Source organism: Rissa tridactyla, chromosome 6, assembly GCF_028500815.1.
Source record: "Rissa tridactyla isolate bRisTri1 chromosome 6, bRisTri1.patW.cur.20221130, whole genome shotgun sequence".
In the NCBI taxonomy this organism is placed as follows: domain Eukaryota; kingdom Metazoa; phylum Chordata; class Aves; order Charadriiformes; family Laridae; genus Rissa; species Rissa tridactyla.
The window spans coordinates 64,059,484-64,081,880 of record NC_071471.1 but is presented as its reverse complement, the minus strand read 5'-3'; the positions used below and the strand labels follow the sequence as shown (position 1 = coordinate 64,081,880).

The 22,397-nt window shown below is 50.3% G+C and overlaps 1 protein-coding gene across 5 annotated transcripts in view; it reads left to right on the top strand.

Annotated features, from left to right (window-relative positions):
* The window catches only part of AFAP1L2 (actin filament associated protein 1 like 2), a 70,370-nt gene that overhangs the window by 41,017 nt on the left and 6,956 nt on the right, over positions 1–22,397 (top strand). For 2 of the 5 annotated variants that reach the window (XM_054206815.1, XM_054206813.1), the window contains exons 2-11: positions 921–1,049; positions 1,578–1,655; positions 6,566–6,657; positions 11,047–11,137; positions 17,304–17,509; positions 18,077–18,256; positions 18,824–18,913; positions 19,701–19,785; positions 20,993–21,097; positions 21,747–21,958. In XM_054206815.1, coding sequence (XP_054062790.1) covers positions 921–1,049; positions 1,578–1,655; positions 6,566–6,657; positions 11,047–11,137; positions 17,304–17,509; positions 18,077–18,256; positions 18,824–18,913; positions 19,701–19,785; positions 20,993–21,097; positions 21,747–21,958 — 1,268 coding nt within the window. Of the gene's footprint in view, positions 1–920; positions 1,050–1,577; positions 1,656–6,565; positions 6,658–11,046; positions 11,138–11,208; positions 12,770–14,602; positions 14,622–17,303; positions 17,510–18,076; positions 18,257–18,823; positions 18,914–19,700; positions 19,786–20,992; positions 21,098–21,746; positions 21,959–22,397 lie in introns of those variants that run through there. The other 3 variants (XM_054206814.1, XM_054206817.1, XM_054206816.1) reach the window with 3 other exon arrangements.

Genomic DNA, 22,397 nt, shown 5'->3' with positions numbered 1-22,397 from the left:
GCTTTTTCCCACACACCGTCATTCTTGCGCGGCGCTTCCTCTCTCCACATAATACTCTGTTATTTCCTCCCTGGAATGGGCTGCTGCCACTGCTGCTAATTAGTCCACGATAAACTTCAGCATGAACAAAAGCAGGCAATTAAACGCCTGTTGCTTCACTGTGAGCCCTGTCAGAGAAGTGATTTGTCGGTGGCAGAGCTGAGTAGCACCTCTTCGGGAGGAAAACAAGCCCATTAGCCTGGCTGAGCCGTCGGTCGGGGCTGGGGAGCGGTGTGTCCGAGTTGCTTTCCTGGCAGTTTCCAAGATGCTGCTTAGTCTTGGGCCTTCAGTTCCAGGTGGTACAATGATCTCTGTGGTCAAAACCCAAGCAAGTCAGCTTGAGAAATTACTGAATTATGAATTACGTACATGCTGTTTTTTTGGTCTTTTTTGGGGGACACATACATGAATGTTTTCAAATCATTACAGATAGGGAAATAAGGAGGAGGCTTGGAAAGAGAAACCAGGAAGCAGAGTCTTTGGTAGATCCAAATCCAGATGAGGTTTGAATGATGTTTGCCAGGACTCAAGATTCAAGTGTCAAGATCTTGCTAGCTGCTTTTGTGTAATCTCAGCCCTAGCGCTCAAAATCCCTCCAGGCTTTTCCCCTCCTTGAGGAAGAAGTACTATAGGAAGAAGAATAAATGTTTACATGGGATTTTACTGGTGTGTGAATAGACAGAGGGAAGTTGGAGCCTTATTGGCTTTGTGACACACTTTCTTTTCAAAACTAGAGGGAGGGTTCAAGCTGGAAAACTAAATATGAATTATTCCTGGGCAGAAAAACACAGAGGATCTTGGAAAATTCAGAATTAATGTATGTCCTCTTTTGAACTGTCACCCAACTGCTTTGCCAACAGTTGTCTCTGTTGCTGTTGTAGCTCTCGAGCAGCTGCTCACAGAACTTGAAGATTTTCTGAGGATACTGGACAAGGAGAACTTGAGCAGCACTGCCGTTGTGAAGAAGAGCTTCCTCTCTGACCTCCTGCGGGTCTACACCAAGTCCAGTGGTACGGGCAAGGAAACCGAGCATGGGGCGATGGGGTCTCGTGGGAACTGCTAACGGGGTCTTGAAGCAACATTTTCTTGGAGGCTGGTGGGAGACGGAGACATGAAAATTAGAAGGAGAAAATGAAACAGAGGTTATTTTTGCAGTGACCTCTAATTGTTTATGTAAAATTACTATAGTTATGTGTCTAGCTTTATGAGCAAAGGATTCCCAAGATTCCTGATACTTTCTGTTTTCCTTATTAAACCTTAAGTTTATTTAATCCACTTTGTAAGATACACAGGATGTACTGTTTGGCCAAGCTAATGTTTAAGTAGAAATTTTAACTTGTGGAATTTCCTGACTATAACGCATTTAATTTTTCCGCTTTTTATTATTGCTGGGGTTTTTTTCTGCACATTGTCTCAACCAATGTACTCTTCCCAAAATGTACTCAACAGAGATGCTTTTTACATCTGTCTTTGTGGAAAGACTTAGCAACGTGAAAGCAGCAAGTGGGTAAGGAGATCACTTTTCCCTTTGGTTGCAGGTGGCGATGAGGAATACATTTATATGAACAAAGTGACCATCCATAAACAGCAGGGTGACCAGGAGAAACAAGACAAAGGTAATGAGGTGAAGATTAATGGTTGCCTCCTATCCAACGGGGCGACGAAGGCACGTGTGGTTAGACCCTTGCTTTACTGGGAACGGTGGAGGCCCCTCTGGCAGCTCTGAGGGACAAGGTAGTTGATGGTGTGGAAGGACTGCAATTTTCATTACATTCCTTTGGAAATCATGGTCCTTGCCAACACTGTGAGGTTATTCCTGGAAGTAGCACTTTGGAGAGCGTTATTTTGGGATAAAAATGTTGCCTTCTAAGGCTTGCAGCTCCAGTGCCTGAAATATTTAAGGAAGCCCTCATGTTTCCTTTGGCCACAAAACATGTCACTTCACCTCTTTGAGACCTTGAAAGCATGTGTCGTCTTTAGCGCGTTGCTCTGCTCTAGCCCAGAGGGTCTGCAAGGCAAGTTCCCAGGCGCAGCCTGCACCCTCGCCATCTGCACAGGCAGAGGACCATCATCTCCTGGGGGATGCAAGAGTTCTGTGGTGTACAAGCCAAGAAATTAAACCTAGATAAAATACTCATTTCCAATTTAGATTTCCCAGATTTTGAATTTGTAACATGGGAACGAACATAACTCTCTAGAAATGTTCTTGGTCTTTGAAGTTCATCACAGAGGCTGTTTTTGAGAAATTGCCTGGAGTGAGGTTATTACTGACACACATCTCCTTAACGTACACGTAGTCAGAGGCTGACCCTACCCCACAGTTTCTGATCCAAATAGATGAGACAAGAGGACGCATCCGTGCAGCCTGCTGTTGGCCTGCTGGTCCTGCAATAGTTGGGATAGCTCCATTTCCAGAGTTGTTTGGTTTGGTTTTATTGTTCTGTGGTGGGTTGCTTTGGTTGGTTGGTTTGCTTTGTTTTTTAAACTACCTGCAGCTGAATTTAGATTAACTTCAAATAGCCCTGAAGACAGGATATCCTCCCAGATTACGCGTGCAGCCCCAGTGTGATCTCCAGACAGGGCCCTCTGGGTGATGCTGTAATGCTCCATAACAGGATCGTGCAGCCTCCCAGTAGCTCCTGGTGGCTGAACAGAGACAGAAACTTCTCTTTATATACGTTCTCCTTTGGGTGGGTAAAACACGACTTGCACTGATCTACCATGCTGAAACACGGGGGCGTATTTCAGACAATTTATTTTTAGAGTTGGTTCTTTTATTTCAGACTTTTCCCTATCAAGGCCATGAGCCTACCCACTCAGTCGCTCCCTGTGGGACCTGGCGCTTCTCTCTTTCCCTGTTTTCAACAGCCTCCCTATTCCAAGTAAAACTTCTGAGTTATTTGGAAACGCTGAAGTCAGTGAGACACATGTATGGGATCTTAGCCATAGCTGCAGCTGGATGTACAGCCCTGATCCTGCCTCTGTAACTGCACAGGGAGTTCTGTGCCTGCCTGGCCAGAAGTGGGACCTGCAGGTTCAGAGTTGGCAGATGGAGGGGGGCCTAATATCCACTGGTGCTAGGGGGTGTGATATGGATCCCCCAGTGATTATGCAGCTCCCTTGACCCCTTTTACCCACTGCCGCTCGGTGCACTGTGTTTCACTGAAAGCCTTTGGTGGGATGTGGTGACCATGCTTTTGTGGCTGAGGTCAATAGGACCTCCCATGCCCTGTGGGATAATACGTTGGCTCTAGAAGTCCCCTCTGCAAACCTTAAAATGTGCTATTTCTGCAAAAAACGTATTTCGCTCACTACTTCCAATTCCGTCAGTAAGGATTTAAGCTAAACACGCTCCTTTTGAGGTGCCTTTTTATGGTACAGCAATTGAATTCACTGCAGCGAGTGATGAAGGCACCATCGCTTACTTAATCTGATTTACTTGAGAAACACAGCAAGTATCTACCTTGGAAATCCATGGGACTCTTCAGTGAGCCAAATGCCATCTCCTTGTGGAAGTCAGCACAGAGGGATCGAGGTGTGGGAGCCTGGGAGGTGGGACCAATGTGCAGTGTAGGCCTCCTGGTGGTGGACACTGTGATCCTCTTAGCCCAAATACCAGGAGGGATTCACTTTTACAAAGAACAGAGAGCACTGATAAAAAACAGTTTGCACAGAAGCGAAATTTAGTAGGCTTTTGGCTATTTTTTTTTTGTTCCTTCCCTATTCTAAATTCTCTCCAAATTCCAGGGTTTAGAGAGACATCTTTATGAGAAGACACCTGCAAAGTGTTAATGCTTGTCTAGGAAAAAAGTACTCCTTTCCTTCCCCCCCAGTAAGGAAACAGTCTGTGATTTGTGGTGCTGACGTGTGTAGCGGGAGAAGGAAGGGGTACATATGTGCAGCACGTGCTGTGTGGACTTCCCATACAGAAAGCATGCCCCCAACATAGGATGGACATAGACCTGTTGGAGCGAGTCCAGGGGAGGCCACGAAGATGATCAGGGGGCTGGAGCACCTCTGCTGTGAGGACAGGCTGAGGGAGTTGGGATGGTTCAGCCTGGAGAAGAGAAGGCTCCAGGGTTCCAGTACCTAAAGGGGCTACAGGACAGATGTGGAGGGACACTTTATCAGGGAATGTAGTGATAGGATAAGGGTAACGGTTTTAAACTGAAAGAGAGGAGACTTAAACTAGGTGTTAGGAAGAAATTCTTTACTGTGAGGGTGGTGAGACACTGGAATAGGTTGCCCAGAGAAGTTGTGGATGCCCCATCCCTGGAAGTGTTCAAGGTCAGGCTGGATGGGGCTTTGAGCAGCCTGGTCTGGTGGGAGGTGTCCCTGCCCAGGGCAGGGGGGTTGGAACTAGATGGTCTTTAATGTTCTTTCCAACTCTAACCATTCTATGGTTCTATTAGGTGCCTGTCCCCATATGCTGGGCACAGTGATAGCTGCCCTCTGCAACCTCAGAACAGAAAACCCCATAACATGTCCCAGGGGCCTTTCAGGATGAAGGTTAAGGGGGGGGGTTCCCACACAGAGCCTGAAAATCAAAGCTCCATTGCATCCTACTCTGCTCTTCAGCTGGAGTACATGGGTGTGTGTCTATGGAGGTGGGCAGGTTTCCAGCAGGGTGAGGACCAAAGCTGTGGTCTCCGTCCCATGCTCCAAGGTTGGTGGGAGGAGGCGGAACTGCTGGTACAGAAATGAAACAGCATTTTCCTGGCATGCTGAGGTTCAATGGGATGATTGCTAGGTTTGCTGTAGAGTCCAGAACAGATGGCCACTACTTGCGAAGGGTTTGGCAGTGGTTTTTGCTGTTGCAATTTCTTCTCTGTGGAGCTGAGCATGGGAGGTTCTGCCTGGTGCAGGAGGATGTCAGTTGGCCTCTCAGTTTCTCCCTGCCAAAGAGGCCCCTATAAAGTTCCCTGTGTGGACAACTGTGAGTGTGGAGATAATCCCCTCTTGGATGGTAGCCCAAGGGCTTTAGGAAATCTCAGACTTGTTTCTGGTCCTTCCAAAAGCAGCAATGGCCTCAGCAGCTGCTGTTGATGGAAGGTGTCTGCCCTCAAAGCACCATCTCCTTGGTGCTTTACAGAAAAGGCCAACCTCCAACAGCAGCCTGTAGAACCTTACAAGACATCCAGCAGCCCTTCTTGTGAGGCACAAACAGCTGCTTGGCATCGGTGTCCATTGATCCATGGGTCTCTGCGTCCTCCTGTCTCACTGAAGTTAGCCAGTGGTGATGACCAGACCTGTGTCACAGGGAGCGGTTTGTCACGAGCGATGTGTTTTGAGCTCTTGCGCCGTCAGGCCGGGAGCTGGCTGCAGCCTGGCAGGGTAGAGCTGTCATCGTGGCTTCCAAGCCCCAGACGTGAACAAAGTAATGTGGTTTCCAGCTTCTATTTTTAAAGCCCAGAAATATGCAGCAAAGTTCCTGCCCGCGTCTTCCGAGCGCAGTGCTAACCGCTGCTGGGCACCATGCGATGCCTTGGCGGTTTCTGTGTGTGCCCGAGGAATGTGGCTGGAGCATCAGCAGGTGACGCAGGCAGCTAGAGCATCCACTCCCTGCAGATTTGGGACCCAGTTCCCTTTTAATTTGCTGGACTTGCAATATCTGAATACCTTAGCCTCATTTCTCCCAAAGTATTTGGCAAGAGACGCTCTGCAAAAGGGAGCTTCCCCTCTGCACAGTATAATGCCTTCAAAGTTCTTCCTTTTTCAGCCGTTTGGCGCCTTGCTCCCACTTGTTCCTGAGCGTTGCTGCATTGTGCTGTCTCGGAGGTCATGGGATTTGGGCACTTGTTTGAGGCCACCCAGGAGTTCTGTGGTGGGGGAAGAGGGACTGAACACAAGTTGTCTGAGCCTTTGCCGTACCCTCCAGCTACTGAATCACTCTGCATTCAGCTGCTTGGAAAATCTGACTTTCCAGAGGCAGACGCAGATCGCCTGGAGCGGTTCTGCTGCCATATGCCCTTTCGCATGTTTGGCCTGGGCTGCTTTGAGAGCAAGTCTTCCTTCAATAGCAATTAAATTACTGTTCCTGGCTGGCTCTGATAAACCATCGTGCAGCAACCTTTGCGGTTCGCTCTGGGAGCAGGGTGGCATTAGCTCCAGTTTTCTGGAAAGGCAGCCGAGGTGGGGACAGTCACCGATCTGTCCGCTTGCAGCAGCAGGGATCGGAGCTAGCAAGGGCTGAAGTGCTGTGGATTTCCAGACACTGTGTAGTGTCTGCCCACGCTGCTTCTCAAGACCCTTTAAAGTTTCAGCAGTGGGTCTGGGCTTCACAGTTTTCCCTCCAGAAGGAAAAAAACTGCCCCAAAACCAGAGGCCAGTTCTTTCGCTGGGTCTCCAAGTGCCACATTCCTGGGTATGGCCTGAAATGACATGGTGGCCCTGCAGCGCTGCCTGTAATTGTCACTCTGGTTCTTACTTGAAATAGCGCCTCGCTGTTCCTGCACAGACCCGGGTAGCAAGCGCTCTGCTGGGAAATGCCACGTGCCATCGATATAATTGTGTTTCTGCCTTGCAGCGCTGGATCGGAGAAACTCCTTGACCAATGGAGACTCAGGACTGCATTCGTCCCCTCCTCAGAAGAGCCTCCCGGACCTCCCCCCTCCAAAGGTAGGTTTTGCAAATCCTTTGCTTTTTTGCTGCCCAGCCCTCAGCCTGGGCAGATGAACCCTGTAGCCTTCACTCTCATTACGTACTGCACAGCACGGGTACATGGAGAGACCTCTGCCTGTGTATGTTAGCGAGACTAATAGTCCCGGTGAGCTTTATTTAAAAAAAAAAAAAAAAAAAAAAAAATTTAACCGGGGGGGCTCCCTATTGTATGAATTTCCAGCTATTCGTTTGATGTGTACGAACGCTGCAAGTCAGTGTATGGCTGGTGGCCCACAGGGTGGCTGCGCTCCCGGGGCAGCTGGGCATCCAGAAACCCCTCTGGATCTCAAAGCTCATGCACAGATGGAGCAGGCAGCAGTGGGAGCCTTGGGCTTCCCATGTGCGTGCAGGAGTTCTGCGCAAAACGGGCTGTTCCCTGCCGGGGAAACCCACACCCATCGCGTGGCGATCCAGGCTCAAAGGAGGAAGAGAACTGAGGTTTTCCAAAGAAACAGAGGTGAGGCTTGCTTTTAACTGTTGTTATGGAAATATTCCCCACACTGTAAACCAGCTTTTCCCGGGCCACTGGTGTGAACTTATAAAAGCCAGAATTCCTTTGGCGGTGGGGCAATCCCCAGGCAGCACCAGGATCTCCTTCGCCAGCAGAGCTGTGAGCAGTTTGGCCATTGGCAGAGAAGATCAGGTTTGCTTCCAGTTGAAGCGCCCGCTGTTGTCTGTGCATTGGGTGACCGTGCCGGGCTTTATGCTGGTTGTACATCCCCGTGGGTCTGTGAGAAGGAGTTGCCAGCACTGTAGATTTTCCTGTAGGGCAGCTATAAATCTGGTCAGGGTCCAGCTATAAATCTGGTCAGGGTCCAGTTATAAATCTAGCCAGGGTCCAGTTCAACACCATCAGCTTCCAGTGGGATTTTGTCTCTGTGCCAGCAAGCCAGCCCGGCTGTCCTCAAGAGACATGGGTCATCCTTGAGACCCCGGATGTTGCAGTTCAGTAGTTGATCCAACGTGGGAATCGCTGTAGCTGGGATGTGAAAGGAAAGGAGAGCAGGGAGCCGTGCATGGGGAGGAGGGAGAGGCGTGGAGGAGGACGGGGCGGTGCATCCATCAACCACGGAGAAGCGTCTGCTCCTTTCCCAGGAAGGAGGATGCAGGGTGAGGCCCCAGGACTTCTACCGAGAAGGGGCTATGTGGCTCAGCTGGAGTTAGCTGGAGCTGGGAAAACAAGGGAGTAGGACGGGATGCAGCTGGTGAACCCTTGGATGCAGTGCAGTTGTCTGCTGGGAGCTGCTCCAGCCCTGGGGGGCTCTGCCCACACAGCTGGACAGGGATACGGCGCTGGAGCTGGAGTTGCCTGGGAGCAGTGACCAAAGCAGGAATCGCTGTCTGGCTTTGGTTTTCTCAAAGCCAGAGGGGGTGGTGGCCATGGCAGGGAGGTGGGCAGGAGGACAGCAGTGCGGTGAAATGAAGGCACAACCAGGGGAGCAGCCGCCAGGTGTCCCCAAGGCATCTCTGCTTGTGCTTGGTGCAGCCCAGCTTTCTGATAGGGCAGTCAGGAAATTAAATGAGGGAATTAGAAAAATAGAGTCTTGGATGTTAGCTGAGAAGGGTACCTAGGCCAACCATCTTCTCCCAGGCCTGTGCTGGGAACTGGCTTCTTACCTGCTTAGCACTGGAGCTAACCTCCCTTGGATAAAGCAACCAAGTACCTCCTCGCTGTGAGCATCTGAGTCTCAGTGAGCTGTTGGCAGCAAAGCTATCTGAGCATACGTCCAGGGGTGGGGCTGGGGAGCGCTTTAATGTGGTCCCAGATAGCATGTGGAAGTTGCTGCTGTGGGGAAACAAATCTTCCCTGTCCGTGTTTGCCATTCCTGGTGCGGGCAGGAGCCATGGCCACCTGGGCAGTGGAGGAGAAAGCGCAAGTCTTTACACAGAAACAGGGAGATTCGGAGAGGACCTCAGAATATACCTATTTTGGCACTGTGGAGTTTTCTGTGGTTTGGTGATGTTAAAGCACCCTGTGCTGTTGCTCTACGCTTGCCTTTAAGGCACAGGAGAAATTTGGTGATAAACTCTGCACAGCAGATTGTCCCCAGTATTTACTGACACCAACAGTCAATAGGCAACCCGACAGGGGTGGCCCAGCTGGATCCCACTGATTTCTTTGGATTTGTCCCAAAGCAACCTTTAAACAATGAGTCCTGCAGGCTGCGGCTCAGACATCGGTGACCTTTACTCTGCGGTAGCCCTGGCAGCTCTGCCGCTTTCCGCAGCCGTCCACTGAGAAAGTCACACGGTGCAGATGCCCAAGATGGTTTGATTTGCATGCTCCGTTGTGCTATAACGCAACAGGCAAATGTTCTGCAAGGACCAGCCTGGGTTAGATAACACAGCATGTGCTCTTTGGCTTAAGCTAGAGACAAAACAACTCCACGCCTTTAGAGAAGAGAAGAGAAAAAATAGCTTCTGGGGCAGCTGAGGTGCAGTCCCACCTAGTCCCTGTTGGCTTCCATTGTCTGTAGGAAACAAAACAGAGCAGCCCCTTTCCCCGCTCCCCTCCTTCCCTGACACTTATGGGACAGTGTCAAATAAACCCACAGCGTTTCTTTGTGTAGGCAATTTGTTTATGGTCGTAGCACAATGTGAGCTGGCTACACGCAGGAGGCCACCACAGATGGCAATTGCAGATGCATTCTCTGGCCAAAGAAGGGATTAAGTAAAGCTTTGGAGTGGCTAGTTTGTTTTTATTTCTTTAATTTAACACATCAGAACAAGTTCCTAAACCTTTAAGTGTTTGGAGGCAAGTGTTTTCTGGCAGTGTGTCCCACATGGAAAGCAAGCTCAGAGTTTGCGCACAGCATCTGGCAGACCCACGTAGGAAGCAGTTTTCATCCAAGACACTTAAGAAGTTTGCGAGGTTGGCAAAGCCATGGGCAGCTTGCCCATGTGGGAGCACGAGATGTATGATTTTGGCCTGTGTGGTCAGGGTATGCATTCCCCTTCGTGGGCAGTTGCTGGCCAGACCATCTTTTCCTTCAAAGCTTCCTTTCTACTTCCGGGCAGCAGAACCTGTTGGTGGAAATACCCAGAGCAGGATGGATGGCTTTGAACCTGCATTTCTTGGTGGTGGCATGACCTACCTTAGGCTGCTCTGCAGTGCTGGTGTCCAGACCCTCTTCTCCAGACCACCAGGGGCAATCACATAAACCGACATGAAGGACCGTGCGTGATCCATGACCTTCAACATTGCTGTCTCTGTGAAGAGAGACAAGCTCTTTCGCCTGTCCTCCTGGGAGGAGTGGGGCTTTAGCCCTGCACACACTGAACATCCCATCCAGGACTTGCACAGGTCTTGGTCAGAAGCCAGTTGAAGCGGTGTGAGCCAGAGCATGCCGTTGTCAGATGACAGGGAGTGGTGTGACCTGGGCGAGGAGAGGGGACAACTCACTGGGGAACGGGGGGATGCTGCTGTCGGATCATGATGGGAGAGGTGGGATGCCACGTATTTTGGGAAGAGTGTAAGCTGTGCGCTTATCCTACTGTGATCTCTGGCTTCGCTGTCTCGCGTTCAACAGCCATGTGAATTACTTGAAAAGTAAAGAGTTTGTTCCTTAGCTTTGCTTCTTTTCTTTCTCGTGTGTTGGTGTTTCTAAAGGATCAAGGCACTGTTTTTCCTGCCAGCCCTTGCTTGTGTTTAGGGAGGGGTTTGGCAGGCACCACAGGGATTTTCCAACACTTGGAGTCTTTTCAAAGACTTATTTTCCATCAGTGTTGTTTATCCATTTCCTTCATTTTTTTGCTCAGAGCACAATTAAAGATTCCTGATATAGTTCCTAAAGCAGAGTGTTTTAGCTGTTGGTTTGCTATTAGTCAGAGACTTGGAGACACGACCAGCATCTGCTTGGGCTACGCTTTTCCGCGCAAAGCCAGGATTTCACCAAATGTCTGCCCTTCGGGTCCCCTGTTCAGATAATGGGTAGCACAGAGGATCACCCCCAGTTACGATGAGGAGCCTGCGGGGAGGTCAGTGCAGCAGGCAGAAGTCCTGGTTCACAATAAGGCCAATGGGCTGGAATTGCTGCTTTTGAGGAAAAGCATGAGTTGATCTTTTCCCAGGCCTTCGAGCAAAATTAAAGAAAATAATATTTATGACACAATTATACAGTAATTTCAAAGAAGTCCTTTATATTTGAGCTAACTATACACTAGAAACCCTCCATAGTCGCTTTCTTCACTATTATCTCAACCAGTTTACGTGAAAATCCTGGTGTACACATCTAAAAGGTCTCATCCACTAGGATGCGCTTCAGTCCTAACAAAAAGGATGTCCTGTTTTTTTCAAGTATTTGTTTTTACCTTAAATCATGCTTCTTTTATGTATTTATTCCGCAGATTCCCGAAACGAAACAACCTCCGGTCCCCAAGATTGAATCCCCAGAGGGATATTACGAAGAGGCTGAGCCATATGATGTCTCTGTAAATGGTATATCACAGCTAACTCTCCGGGGGGGTTCACGTGGGAGATGGAAGACTTGAGGTTTATGAGAACGAGCAAACAAAAGCGTGGACGTTTCTTACGTCTTGTGTGACAAATTTGTTTTCTGATGGTGGTCACGCTTGATGTTACAGATCTAATTCTAGTTGGAAAGAAAAGGCTACTGAGTTACTCAAATTTTTAACTTTCCTGTAGAAATAAGTAGTATGCCTGGGTTAATATAATGTCACTGTAAAATATTATAAACCATTGTGGGTTCTCTTTGTCTTGATGGTTTTCTGGAAGACAGGCTGTAGTCAAACACAGGTTTCTATTACAGAGTGAGTGGTGAAGCTGTGGTCGCTTGCATTCATGTCCTAGTGCTCTAATCGTCCCTTTGGGGCTCAAAATCCCCGACTCTGTTGGTCTGTTAGCCGTGATAACCGTTTTTATAATTGACTATTTACTCAGCTATGTCTCTCGTGGCAGTTTAGCCATCTGTAAACTTGATTAAAAAGCCACACTTCATGTGAGGGGACAATGTGCGGGTTCCCTGTGCGCACACTCGCTCGCTGCCTGGGTCGGCACCTCCCAGCAATGTCCTCGGCAGTGCCACCGATAGCTGTCACCCGTGGGCTCCACACCCCTTCGGGAGGAGACTCTGAAGGCTGAACTCCCAGGTTGTCACTTTTTAAGATGTATTTCTGCATCCTTCTTTGGGTGAACACCCTTCATGAGAGATTACCTTCCTCTGACCCGATAGCAGAGCTGATCTTGTCATGGCTTTATCATCCCTTTAAGCACAAAGGAGACAGATTATATCGCTCTGCTGCAGAAGCGCATCTCTGCTCGCCAGCCTCGACCGCAGCGGAGCGGGGTTCAATGGTGTGGTGGGGCAGAGCTGAGCGGGGAGAGTCGAGGCAAGCAGAGACGTGAGAGTTAAGGGGGAAAAAGTTTGGATCTAAACCCTTGGCTGTTGAATCTGAGATGTTCACGGGAGAAGCTGAGTGTGCACCACCGGGCTTTGAAGCTCCCTGCCAGGGAAGCACCTGCTTGAAGGTGCCGGGGGTTGGTGTATCGGAACAGCCCTCGCTGCGTGCGTGTGCCTCGCACCCCCGGGCAGCTCGCAGCTCCGTGTGGGGCGCTGGTCTCGCAACGGCTGAGGAGTTACAGCGCTAAACAAAAAAGGGCGATGTAGAAAGATCTTTGTTTCCCTGAGCCATCCCGTTTTGACTGCAACCTCATTACAGTGGTGAATGGGAAGATCGTGCCCAGCTCAGGTGGGAAAAGGTGCAGGCTCACCACGGCCGGGGTGAAACGTGCCATTTGGCGAGGAGGAGAGGTCCCCCAGCTCTGATACCTGTCGTTAGATGCCAGCTCGGTTTTGCCAAAAGGCTCTGGGTGGTTTGGCTGAGGGCAGGGCTGTGACAAGTGGGGTGCAGGGGAGCAAAGCCCTCCTGCGGCCACTGCAGCCTTGTCCCCACAGGGGGGTTCCAGTTGCCTGCACTGTAAGATAAATGGACTTTTTTTCTCCCTGCTGCGCATTGGGAACGAGGATAACGCACTAAGAGCCATGGCATGTAAAGACATACACGGGATTAGCTGGAGTACAGCCACGGATCTGAGCGCCGGGAAACCCAGGTTATGTTATCCAGACAGCTCCATAAACTCGCGTTGCGTTGAGAGGCTTGGCTGGCAGGAGCGATAAGCACCCACCCAGCTTAAACCTCCACTTTTCCTTGGTAACCTGCTGCTCAAAGATGCAAATACCCCCACGATCCGCTGAAATCCAGGCTGGTCAGGCGCCTAAGGAAGTGAGAGATCAGAGCCCTGCAAGCATGGCTGAAAAAAAAGAGGAAAACCCCATATGAAGGGTTCACTGTCAAAATGGGGCAGTCTGTGGCTGCGATGAATGAGGTGCAAGCCCGGGCAGTCCCTCGCCGCCGAGGTGTGTGGTGCCTTTGCCTCCCATGATGGCTCAACCGCCGGTCCCCTCTGCAAGCCCCAGCAGGTCCCTTCTTCTACACAAACCACTTGGTGTGCGATAACGCCGATGGCTTTTACGGTGGTTTGCATGAGAAGGAAGGCGGCATCGTGTCGCCGAGTATCTCTGTGCTTTTTGGCAACCTCAGGCTTGAGGAGGTGCCTTGGGGTGAGCGGGAAGGAGAGGCAGGGAGAGATGTGGAGCAGCAGGTACGTGGCAGGAGGAGGCTGTGGGGACGTGGGAGAGGGTGAAGCGTGGCACGCCATGCACAGGGTAGGTCAGGCAGCGATGCTGGGAAGCTACTGGTGCCCTGGTTTGCCTCGAGATCAGGCTCCAAATCCCATGGCACAGGTCTCGGTCCTGCCCGTTGGTTCAACGGGTACAAAACTGGGCTCCCCATCCCTTTTTCCCCCCCTCGCTTTATCAGATGGCAATAGTACCCTGTACCCATCCTGCCCAGAGTGATGCTCATTGCTAGCAACTGCCTTGAGACCTTGGTGCACCTGGTGTTGCTAAAGGGTGGTCTGGGCACGCATGGGTTTGCCCTGGCCAAAGATGCTAAAGCCTGACCCCAGTAACCCCCCAAGCCTTCTCTGCCCACCCCCCTCTCCCCACAAGCTGGGCAGGGAAGGGACCAGCGGTCCAGGGAGCTGCTGGTGGTGTTTCCGACAGAATTACAGCGTGAGCCTTGGAAGACACCCATGCATCTCCAAACAAATGGGCGTAGTGAAATCAGACAAAAATAGGAACATCACTAAAATGAGTGGGTGTGCTGCCAAGAAGGGACATCAAAGCAAGCCTCCAGATGGGCTGAGGAGATAGAGGATTCGTGCAGCGTCAGAGGTGGGACTGCAAGGCACGGCAACAAACTGTGGGTGAATTAATTAAAATGGAGCGGGCGGGCGAGACCGCTGGGTCTCGGGGTCCCTCTTTCATCCACAGGATTCCCGCCCCTCCACTGGGGACGCCTCTGCCTTTCATTTTACAGCTCCGGCAAATGCTGCTGCTTCCTTTTCCTCCTGGGCTGAAATGTGTTAAACCGTTATCGTCCCCGTCCTCGGCTGCATTTGCATAATTGAAGGGTGTGATAAGAAACAGAGTGAAAACACAAGGGGCAACGTGACTGCCAACTGAGCAATAATTATTCCGGCTGAAACAGCTCATCTGCCCTGGCTGATTTTAATTACGATGACGATGATTCTGTTTGAAAGGGAATTGCCTCGTTTGAGGGGATGGGCTGAAAACGTTGTCCCTGTTTGAAGTCTCACCATACGGCGTCTTCCTCCGCCGGCAGCGGGGACGGGGCAGCCTCGCCGGCCGAGGGGGGAGCGTGGGGCTGAGCCGGATGATACCCTTGTTCTCTGCATTTGCTTATCTGTGGCTTTCTCTCTTTGTCTCCCTTTCTCTTTCCTTTTGACTGTGCAGGTCTTTTTGGTAGGCTTGCTGCGGCTGGACCCAGGCCAGGGTTGCAGGTTACTGAGGGCGTTATTTATGCCACAATAACGATGGGTATGGCGTGCTTTCCAAACCTCAAGTGCCTTTTTTTAAAAAACAAAACAACAAAACACCAACAACTCAGTTTTAGCAAAGATGCTCAGGTGCCTCCCCCTGGCATTGCCCATTACATGCATGGAGAGTAACCACCTCTCCCCTCTCTCTGCCCATGCTGGATGTACACAAAGCAGCATTATTTGTGCCTTTCCCTGTGCTCAAGACAACAATGAAGAGAACTTCCCTAGCCTTTATTCCCCTGGTTCTGGTCACTGATGTGGAGCTGATGTGCGGTAACACTTGCTGTATTGATAAGGAGCTGTTCAGGGAATGTTGAAGGTTCGAGGAGGAATTTCTTTACTTTGAGGTGGCAGAGCACTGGCACAGGCTGCCCAGAGAGGTGGTGGAGTCTCCAACTCTGGAGACATTCGAAACCCGCCTGGACGCGTTCCCGTACAACCTGCTCTAGGTGACCCTGCTCTGGCAGGGGGGTTGGAGTAGATGATCTCCAGAGGGCCCTTCCAACCCTGTGATGATATGATTCTGTGATTTGATGATTCTATGCTCTGCTTGGGCAGAGGCAGCTCTGGAGTATGAGATGGTTGGAGCTTCCTGTGTCACGATATTGATTTAGCTCCCTGGGAGGTTGTGGGAAGGCAAACAGGAAAGCAGAGGTGGATGAGATAAAGACATCCAAGAATGTGGCTGCCACTGATGTCACAGCAATGAGAGGATAAAACTCTTGTCTTAGTTGAAACTGCCAGTAGGTGGAAATGGAGACCTTGTACTGAAGCGTCTGAGCTGTATGAGTTGGGATTGAGTGAGCCTTAGTAGACAGAGTTGTCTCAAGTCACCCAAGTGAGGTTTGTCCCAGTTTGCCAAGTACACAGCCTGGAAAACGCTTTTCCATCATGAGGCCGTAGCAGTGTCACCAGGCCAGCAACAGCTGCAGCTCTTCAAGTAGAGGAGAGCCCATCCCGTGAGGCGCTTGTGACTGTGGCTGATGCACAAAAGAGCAGCCAGGGCTCCTGCTGAGAGCATGGAAGAAATGTTTTTGCACCAGGAGAAAGGTGGCAGCCTGAGGCCTAACACCTAGGTGAGGGGCACCAGAGACACCCAAAAGGGGTGAGAGGGGCAGTTAGCGATAGCCCCGTGTTGATAAGGAGAGAGATACAGAAGATGAGGTTCCCTTAGGCACCCTTGCTGCTGCGTACGGAAGGGTCCCTAGCAGTGCAGAGGTTCGGCTTCTTGGTATTTTTAGGCACAAGGAACCTCGTCACTTTTGCTCCATCTGAATTTCTGCTCGGGTGCCTGTGGACGAGGTCTGCATAGTGGTAACGCTTTGGGGGGTAGTGCTTTCCCATAAAAGATGGACTGTCTGAGACGCTGAGGGGATGGAGATGGTGAGCCAGTAGTGTGCTCTCAGCACCATCCAGAGACTTTGAAAAAGGGAGTATTTGCTTTTTAATAAGTTTGTTTAATTGGTGCAGCTTTGATCGCTTGAGGGATGTTATAGAATGAGATTTCACCAGAGGAAACTGGGGGAAAGGCTGTAGCTTTGTTACTGCATCTCAGTTCCTTTCATTTTAAGAACAAATAAACCCAATTTAAGAAATGGTCTTCAGTGAAGCTTCTAATGCTTTTTTTTTTCTTCTTTTTCTCTTTTCTGGCTGCTTTTTCTCTTTTTATTTTGCACCAATCTGATAGTTACTTTTTTTGTTGATATTAAGATTTGATGAGAATCAAAATTAGATAAAATTCTGGTGAGAGAAACTTGATAATATTCCTCCGTGCTGTTTGGTAGGACAAGAATGCAAATCCCGGTACAGATGCTGCCCACATGTTACCATCTTGCGATGTGAGCTTACCTTGCGAATAAGAGCTGTACTGTAAACGGCAGCAGAGCATCGCAAATTCCCCTGCAGTCAGTGGGAATGTTTTCATTGTTTCTGATGAATCTGGTACCAACGACCAGCTGTTCCTATCAGCTGAAAAGTCCAATAACCTGCAGTACGTTAGAGCTGGGTATTGAAACTCCCAACTCATCCTAATAAAGTAGCGATCCATTTAAGAATGAACATGAAAAATGTGATTACGGTTATTTATAGCTGCCACTTACAACTAATTTTTGCTGCTGCGACAGCGTATTACTCCAAAGCCCCTTGCTGTCCCCTGGATGCTGAGGAGGGAGAGAGACCTGTTAGCCCAGAGAGGGAAAGCGGAATGACATCTCAGATACAATAGATCATTGCTTGCTGCATGGCCTCGCAAATACCAGTTTTACTTCTGACATTCAGAGGACAAGGGTTCAATTGTGGCTTGCTGTTGCCTTAAACATTGTGAGTGTTTGGCTTGAAGGGGAAAGTAGAAAAAGCATCTTTTTCTACTGTGTGGGGGGGGAAGCAGCAAACATCAGAAAATGTCTAAGGGAATGTTCTCAAATTTGTGGTAACTGAGAAGTGTCTTTTGAGCGTTTGCTAACCGAGACTATTAGCCACAAAACATTGCTATGAGATTAATATTGGGCTAGAAAGAAAAAAGGATCTATGAGGGTTATTTTCCTGTTTTTCTGTAGGAGAGCCTCAAAAGACACATCCCTTTGCTGGAAGCTTTTGCATGTGTGAGCATGGCTGAGGCAAGTGATAGGCTCAGAGTTGTCCTAGGGACGTATTTAATGACAGAGCTCTGTTTTTGTTATAGAAGATGGTGAAGCCGTTAGTAGCTCCTACGAATCTTACGATGAAGAAGAGAGCAGCAAAGGCAAGTCAGCAACCCATCAGTGGCCATCCACGGAGGCCACCATCGAGCTGATGAAGGATGCCCGCATCTGTGCCTTCCTGTGGAGGAAGAAGTGGCTGGGACAGTGGGCAAAACAGCTGTGTGTTATCAAGGACACCAGGTTGCTGGTGGGTAGATCCTCCACTCTCTGCCTCTATTTTCATGAGCTGGGGAGGGAAGTGGCTCCTCAGGCCACGTTAACTAGCTGGCAAAAACAAAGTACCTCTAGAAGCAATGCTTCAAAAACTACGTCCCAGGGATTTGGGGATCTCATTCTGTTTTCAGAAGGGCTGTGGGCATGGGGCTGCTGAGGGGGACACAAGGGCACATTTGTGGCCAAAATCCCAAACTACCAAAATGCCTAGAGATGTTTTTTGGGGAAACTTTTTGAGGTGGTTAAGCAGAACGGATGCTTATCCCACTGGCTAACCACATGCTTGACCCTCTATCAGTATCTCTGAGAGGTATTTCAGACTATATATGCACGTACATAGACGTATGTGTATCTCTACGCATATAGAGATGTCCTGTGTGTAGTCTGTGTAGACGCTGCAGCCTTGTAGGACCTTCTTTTGTGCAGTGCACTTAATGCATGTGGTTGCACTGAGCCACTTCTAGAGGTGAGTTCACGCCAGCAAGCGAGAAGGAAGGCTCCTCCTCAGCCTCTTACCTGCCCTCCCATCTTCCTTCCCCAGTGCTACAAGAGCTCCAAAGACCACAGCCCTCAGCTCGACGTGAATTTGCTGGGCTGCACTGTCATTCACAAGGAAAAGCAAGTGAGGAAGAAGGAGCACAAGCTGAAGATCATCCCCATGAACGCCGACGTCATTGTGCTGGGGCTGCAGAGCAAAGACCAGGCAGAGCAGTGGCTCAGGGTCAGTGCCGCCCTTGGGGCTCGCCCCGCTGGTGCTCCCATGCTTCTACTCTGGCTTCGCTGGGAGACCGTATCTTATCTCAGTCCTGTCCTTGTGTGCTCTGGCTCCCTTCCTCACTGCAAGCCTGTATATAAATACACCACTTCATTTTCATGTCCCGGGATAGCTTCTCCCTGCAGTGCACGGGAGGCCACGAAGGGACCTCCCAGGCCAGCTGCTGTGGCAGGAGGGATGTCTGGGGTGGGTGCCCAACATGGCTGAGGACAGGGCGAGATGCAGCCCTTTCCTTGAGATGGCAGCAGGAGAATGAGCCTTGGAGGACCCTGGGATAGCAACAGGCTGCGAGACGCCAGGGCTGTCTTCACTGGCAGCATCTCTGGGGCTGACTGGGCTCCAGCAGTTTCTGCTGGCTGCCTGCTGCGAGACCAGCAACGTCCCCTGGGTCGCAGGGCGTGTAAACCATGGGTCTCCCGGGCTGCTGTGGTTTTGCCTGTCCTGGGTGGGGGGAGAAGTAGTGATCCTGTTACTGCAGCTCTCTCACAGGCTATGGCTTCCCCTTCTGTACAGGTAATCCAGGAGACGAGTGGTCTGCTCTGCGAAGGAGGCAGTGAAGGCAACCAGTACATCCCAGACTCGCAGCGTCTCAGTTACCCAAAGGTACACCTTGTCTCTACAGAGAGAACTAACACTTAGGCTTTTCCACCCTGTTCCTTTAATGAATAATAGTTGTAGCTGCAGTAATTTTACCTGAGCAAAGACTGTGATATGATGTAACCAGGTTACTGTTCTGCTGAAAAGGAGTATTATTAGAACAATCTTAAATTTGCTTTGCAATCTTAATCTTTCTGCCACATCTTTCCTCCAAAACTGCCTCAGCATTGGGCTTTCCTCCATACAGAGCAGCAGCACTGTCTCATCCAACAAGGCAGATGTGCTCACCAAGAGCTTTGGAAGAGCCATAGACCCTTGGGCGCCAGGGCTTGGGCCAGTCTTTAGTCCAGGTTTAGGTGACAATCCCCTGGGGGCAACTTGTTCCAAAACAGTGGGAGGAGACAGAAACCTTCATAAGTCTCAAGCGGACACGAAAAGGACCTGTTTTGGCCCCTCTGCCTATGCCCTCCTATGGGGACTAGCAAATGCCCCCAGCAGCCAGGCTGCAGGGCAGGAGGCCACAGGGTGGCACTGGTGGTGCCACCATGTCACCTCAGAGATGAGCCCAGCCAGGGCAGTTCGTGTGCCCGATCTGCCCATGCCAGGCTGAGAAACAACAGGGAGGGCACGGTGTGAGTGGGTGGGCAGGGGGGATGTCTTTGTGAAAGCACCTGCTATGGAGAGGGTGGGACCTTGCAATTTAGGAGGTGGGAAAAAGGCACTTGTAGTGGGTACTGGCTAGAGGAATGGGTCATGTGCATCTGTGGAGCTTGTGTCTGGTGCTTGTTGACAGGTGGAGGTATCCGAGAGGTACTCTGCAGCCTCTGAGAGTGGGAGCAGCACGGATGGGCACCCAGAGATGGCAGAGATCAAAGATGGTAAAAATTCACCCTGGGAATGAGGGGGAAACCGGGTCATCGACCCTGTATGTGGAGTGAGAGTTTCTGCAGCGTCTCCTGCCACCCTCACCCCAAACTGACCTGATGCAGGGTGAAAGCTGCCTGTGAATTCACTGAATTGATTTCGGTGCTTTTTTTCATAATGAAGCGACAGGTGGATATTGGGATTTCTCAGCAGTTAGGACAGGGCTTAAGAAGCCTGGGTGTGATACCTGCCCTACCGCACAGATCCTGCATGACTCTGGGCAAGTCACTTTGGGACAGTTTAACAAAGCATAAATGCAACCTAAGTGACTTTGCTCCGAGATCTCTCAGAGAAACTTGGGAGTACCTGTGTGAAATGCTGAGCTGTCTCCAATGGGAGAGTTACACCTTTGCACTAGGGCATCCGACTCTGGACTTTAAGCTCCATTCTCCAGCTATAAGATGGGGCAGGTAAGTACATATAAGAGGAGATGCTCTGTTAGAAGGATGATGGGACCCATTTACATATCGGAGAGGGAGAAAGAAATCCATTCTGAGGACTTACTGGAGTCACCCAACAGATGGAGCTCAGCTGCTGAGTTCCTCTACACTAGGACTTCATCACTTTGTTACGCTAGAGAGAAAGAAAATCTGGAGTGAAAACATCCAACTTGATTTCTTACCAGGATTCCCTGATGACTACACAGCCACAGCCATATTCATGCACTGACTGATGCACTCGGTGGGAAAGGCTGAAGAGGCTCTTTGGGCATAAGCTTTCCCCCTCTCCACCTTGAGTCCCTCTTTTAGAAAGGAAAAGACTTGAAGGCAGTAAATATTTATGGGTAATGGTTTTTAATTCAATTTTTTCTTACACTTTGTAGTGTAAGAAAGTGAAGGGAGGCTGGCACCCGCGCAGCAAGACCTGTGCAGCCTTTCCTGCAGCTCTAGCAGCCACTGGTGCTTGGACACCATATAGATTAGGTGTCTTCGGCAAGTCACTGGTGCCATCTTGCTCATCATCTCCGTGGCCTTTGGACTATTACGGCCTGTCCCCGAGTCGCGGGTTTGCCCTCTACAAGGGACGTGTGTGCCACAGCGCTGCTGGCTGCAGGACGGCAGCACAGGCAGCTTTGGGGCAGGACACCCAGCTAGGGCAGCACGCTGTGTGTCTGGCTGGGAGTTGGGAAAGCCACACATATGTCTCTTTCTTTTCTGGTAGTTAAGAAGAAGGGCACAACCGGCCTGAAACTGAGCAACCTGATGAACCTCGGGAGGAAAAAATCCAGTTCCCTGGATAGCCCAGAGAGATCCCTGGAGACTTCCAGTAAGTGGCAACGTGAACTCCCCTGCAGGGACTTGTCTCAGGGCTGGATCTTGGTGTGCAGGGCAGGATGAGCACCAGGCATCCTCCTCCTCAAACGCGCATGTGCCAGGCTGTCCTGCTGGGGGAGGCAAGAGGCCACGCTCTGTTGGGTCCGTGCCAGTAAATCTACGCAGATTGCAGTGCCTCTTGCACATTAAGGTGACTGTGTGTGTTACAAGGGCAGGTAATAGCTCACAGGGTGACCCAAAAGGGCAGGTAACACCAAATGTGCACACAGAGGGCATCTGTCCTGCTCTTCCTGGACATCAACCCAGGGTATAGGAGTCTGCAGGGAGAGGGTTGTATGGCTCAGCTGGTATTCACCATCTGGGACTGGCTTTGTCCAACCATCTGCAGCCAACTTGCTGCTCCAAACCTAACCTGAATTTCAAAGGTCTCATTTTGAACAGATTTTTACCCTTTTCACCCTGTTTCGTATGGACAGGGGAGCTTGTCTTTCTGCTTTTGCTCCTTGTTGTTGCCTGTGGCTTTGTGTTCTGCGGTGATCTCAGAATTTACTCATCAGACATCCCTGTGCATGCAAATGAGTTTGGATTTCCTCTCCCTGTGGGGTGGAAAATATGCCTAAGTAACCTGTGCTTGCTTGCAGGTTACCTGAACGTGCTAGTGAACAGCCAGTGGAAGTCCCGCTGGTGTCAGATAAAAGACGGTCACCTCCATTTCTACCAGGACAAGAACCGAAGCAAACTGGCTCAGCAACCCCTGAGTTTGGCAGGTTGTGAAGTTATCCCAGAGCCAAGCCCTGATCATCTCTACTCCTTCCGTATCCTGCACAACGGGGAAGAACGGGTCATTCTGGAGGTAGGGTGTATATGTCCAAGCAAGCTCTGCTTTATGTCATCAGGTTGGGTGTCTTAGTTGGACTGAATGCTAGTGAGGTCCTCCAGAGGAACCCTCAGTCCAGCAAAACAGAACTTGAAGCGTGAGACGTTGGTTCGTCTGCCTGTGGTCACCCAGAAGGTGTCCCACCTAGCTGGTAATCCAGGTTCTGTCTGATGCTGGCGCCTCCAGAGGACCGTTCAGCCTTCATCTTAGGCACTCATCTTAGGATGGGATGAAAGGTCCTCTGGAGGTGCCCATCTCTCTCCACTGAATATAGGATAAGCTTGCATGATTAAGGTACATGGGATGTATTTCAGATGGCTAACGTGAGATGAAAGGAATGCCACTTTAGGGATTTAAGTCTGTGGTTAGGAGGAACAGAGAACTTCATCTTCTGAAGACGGAGACTCCCAAAGCC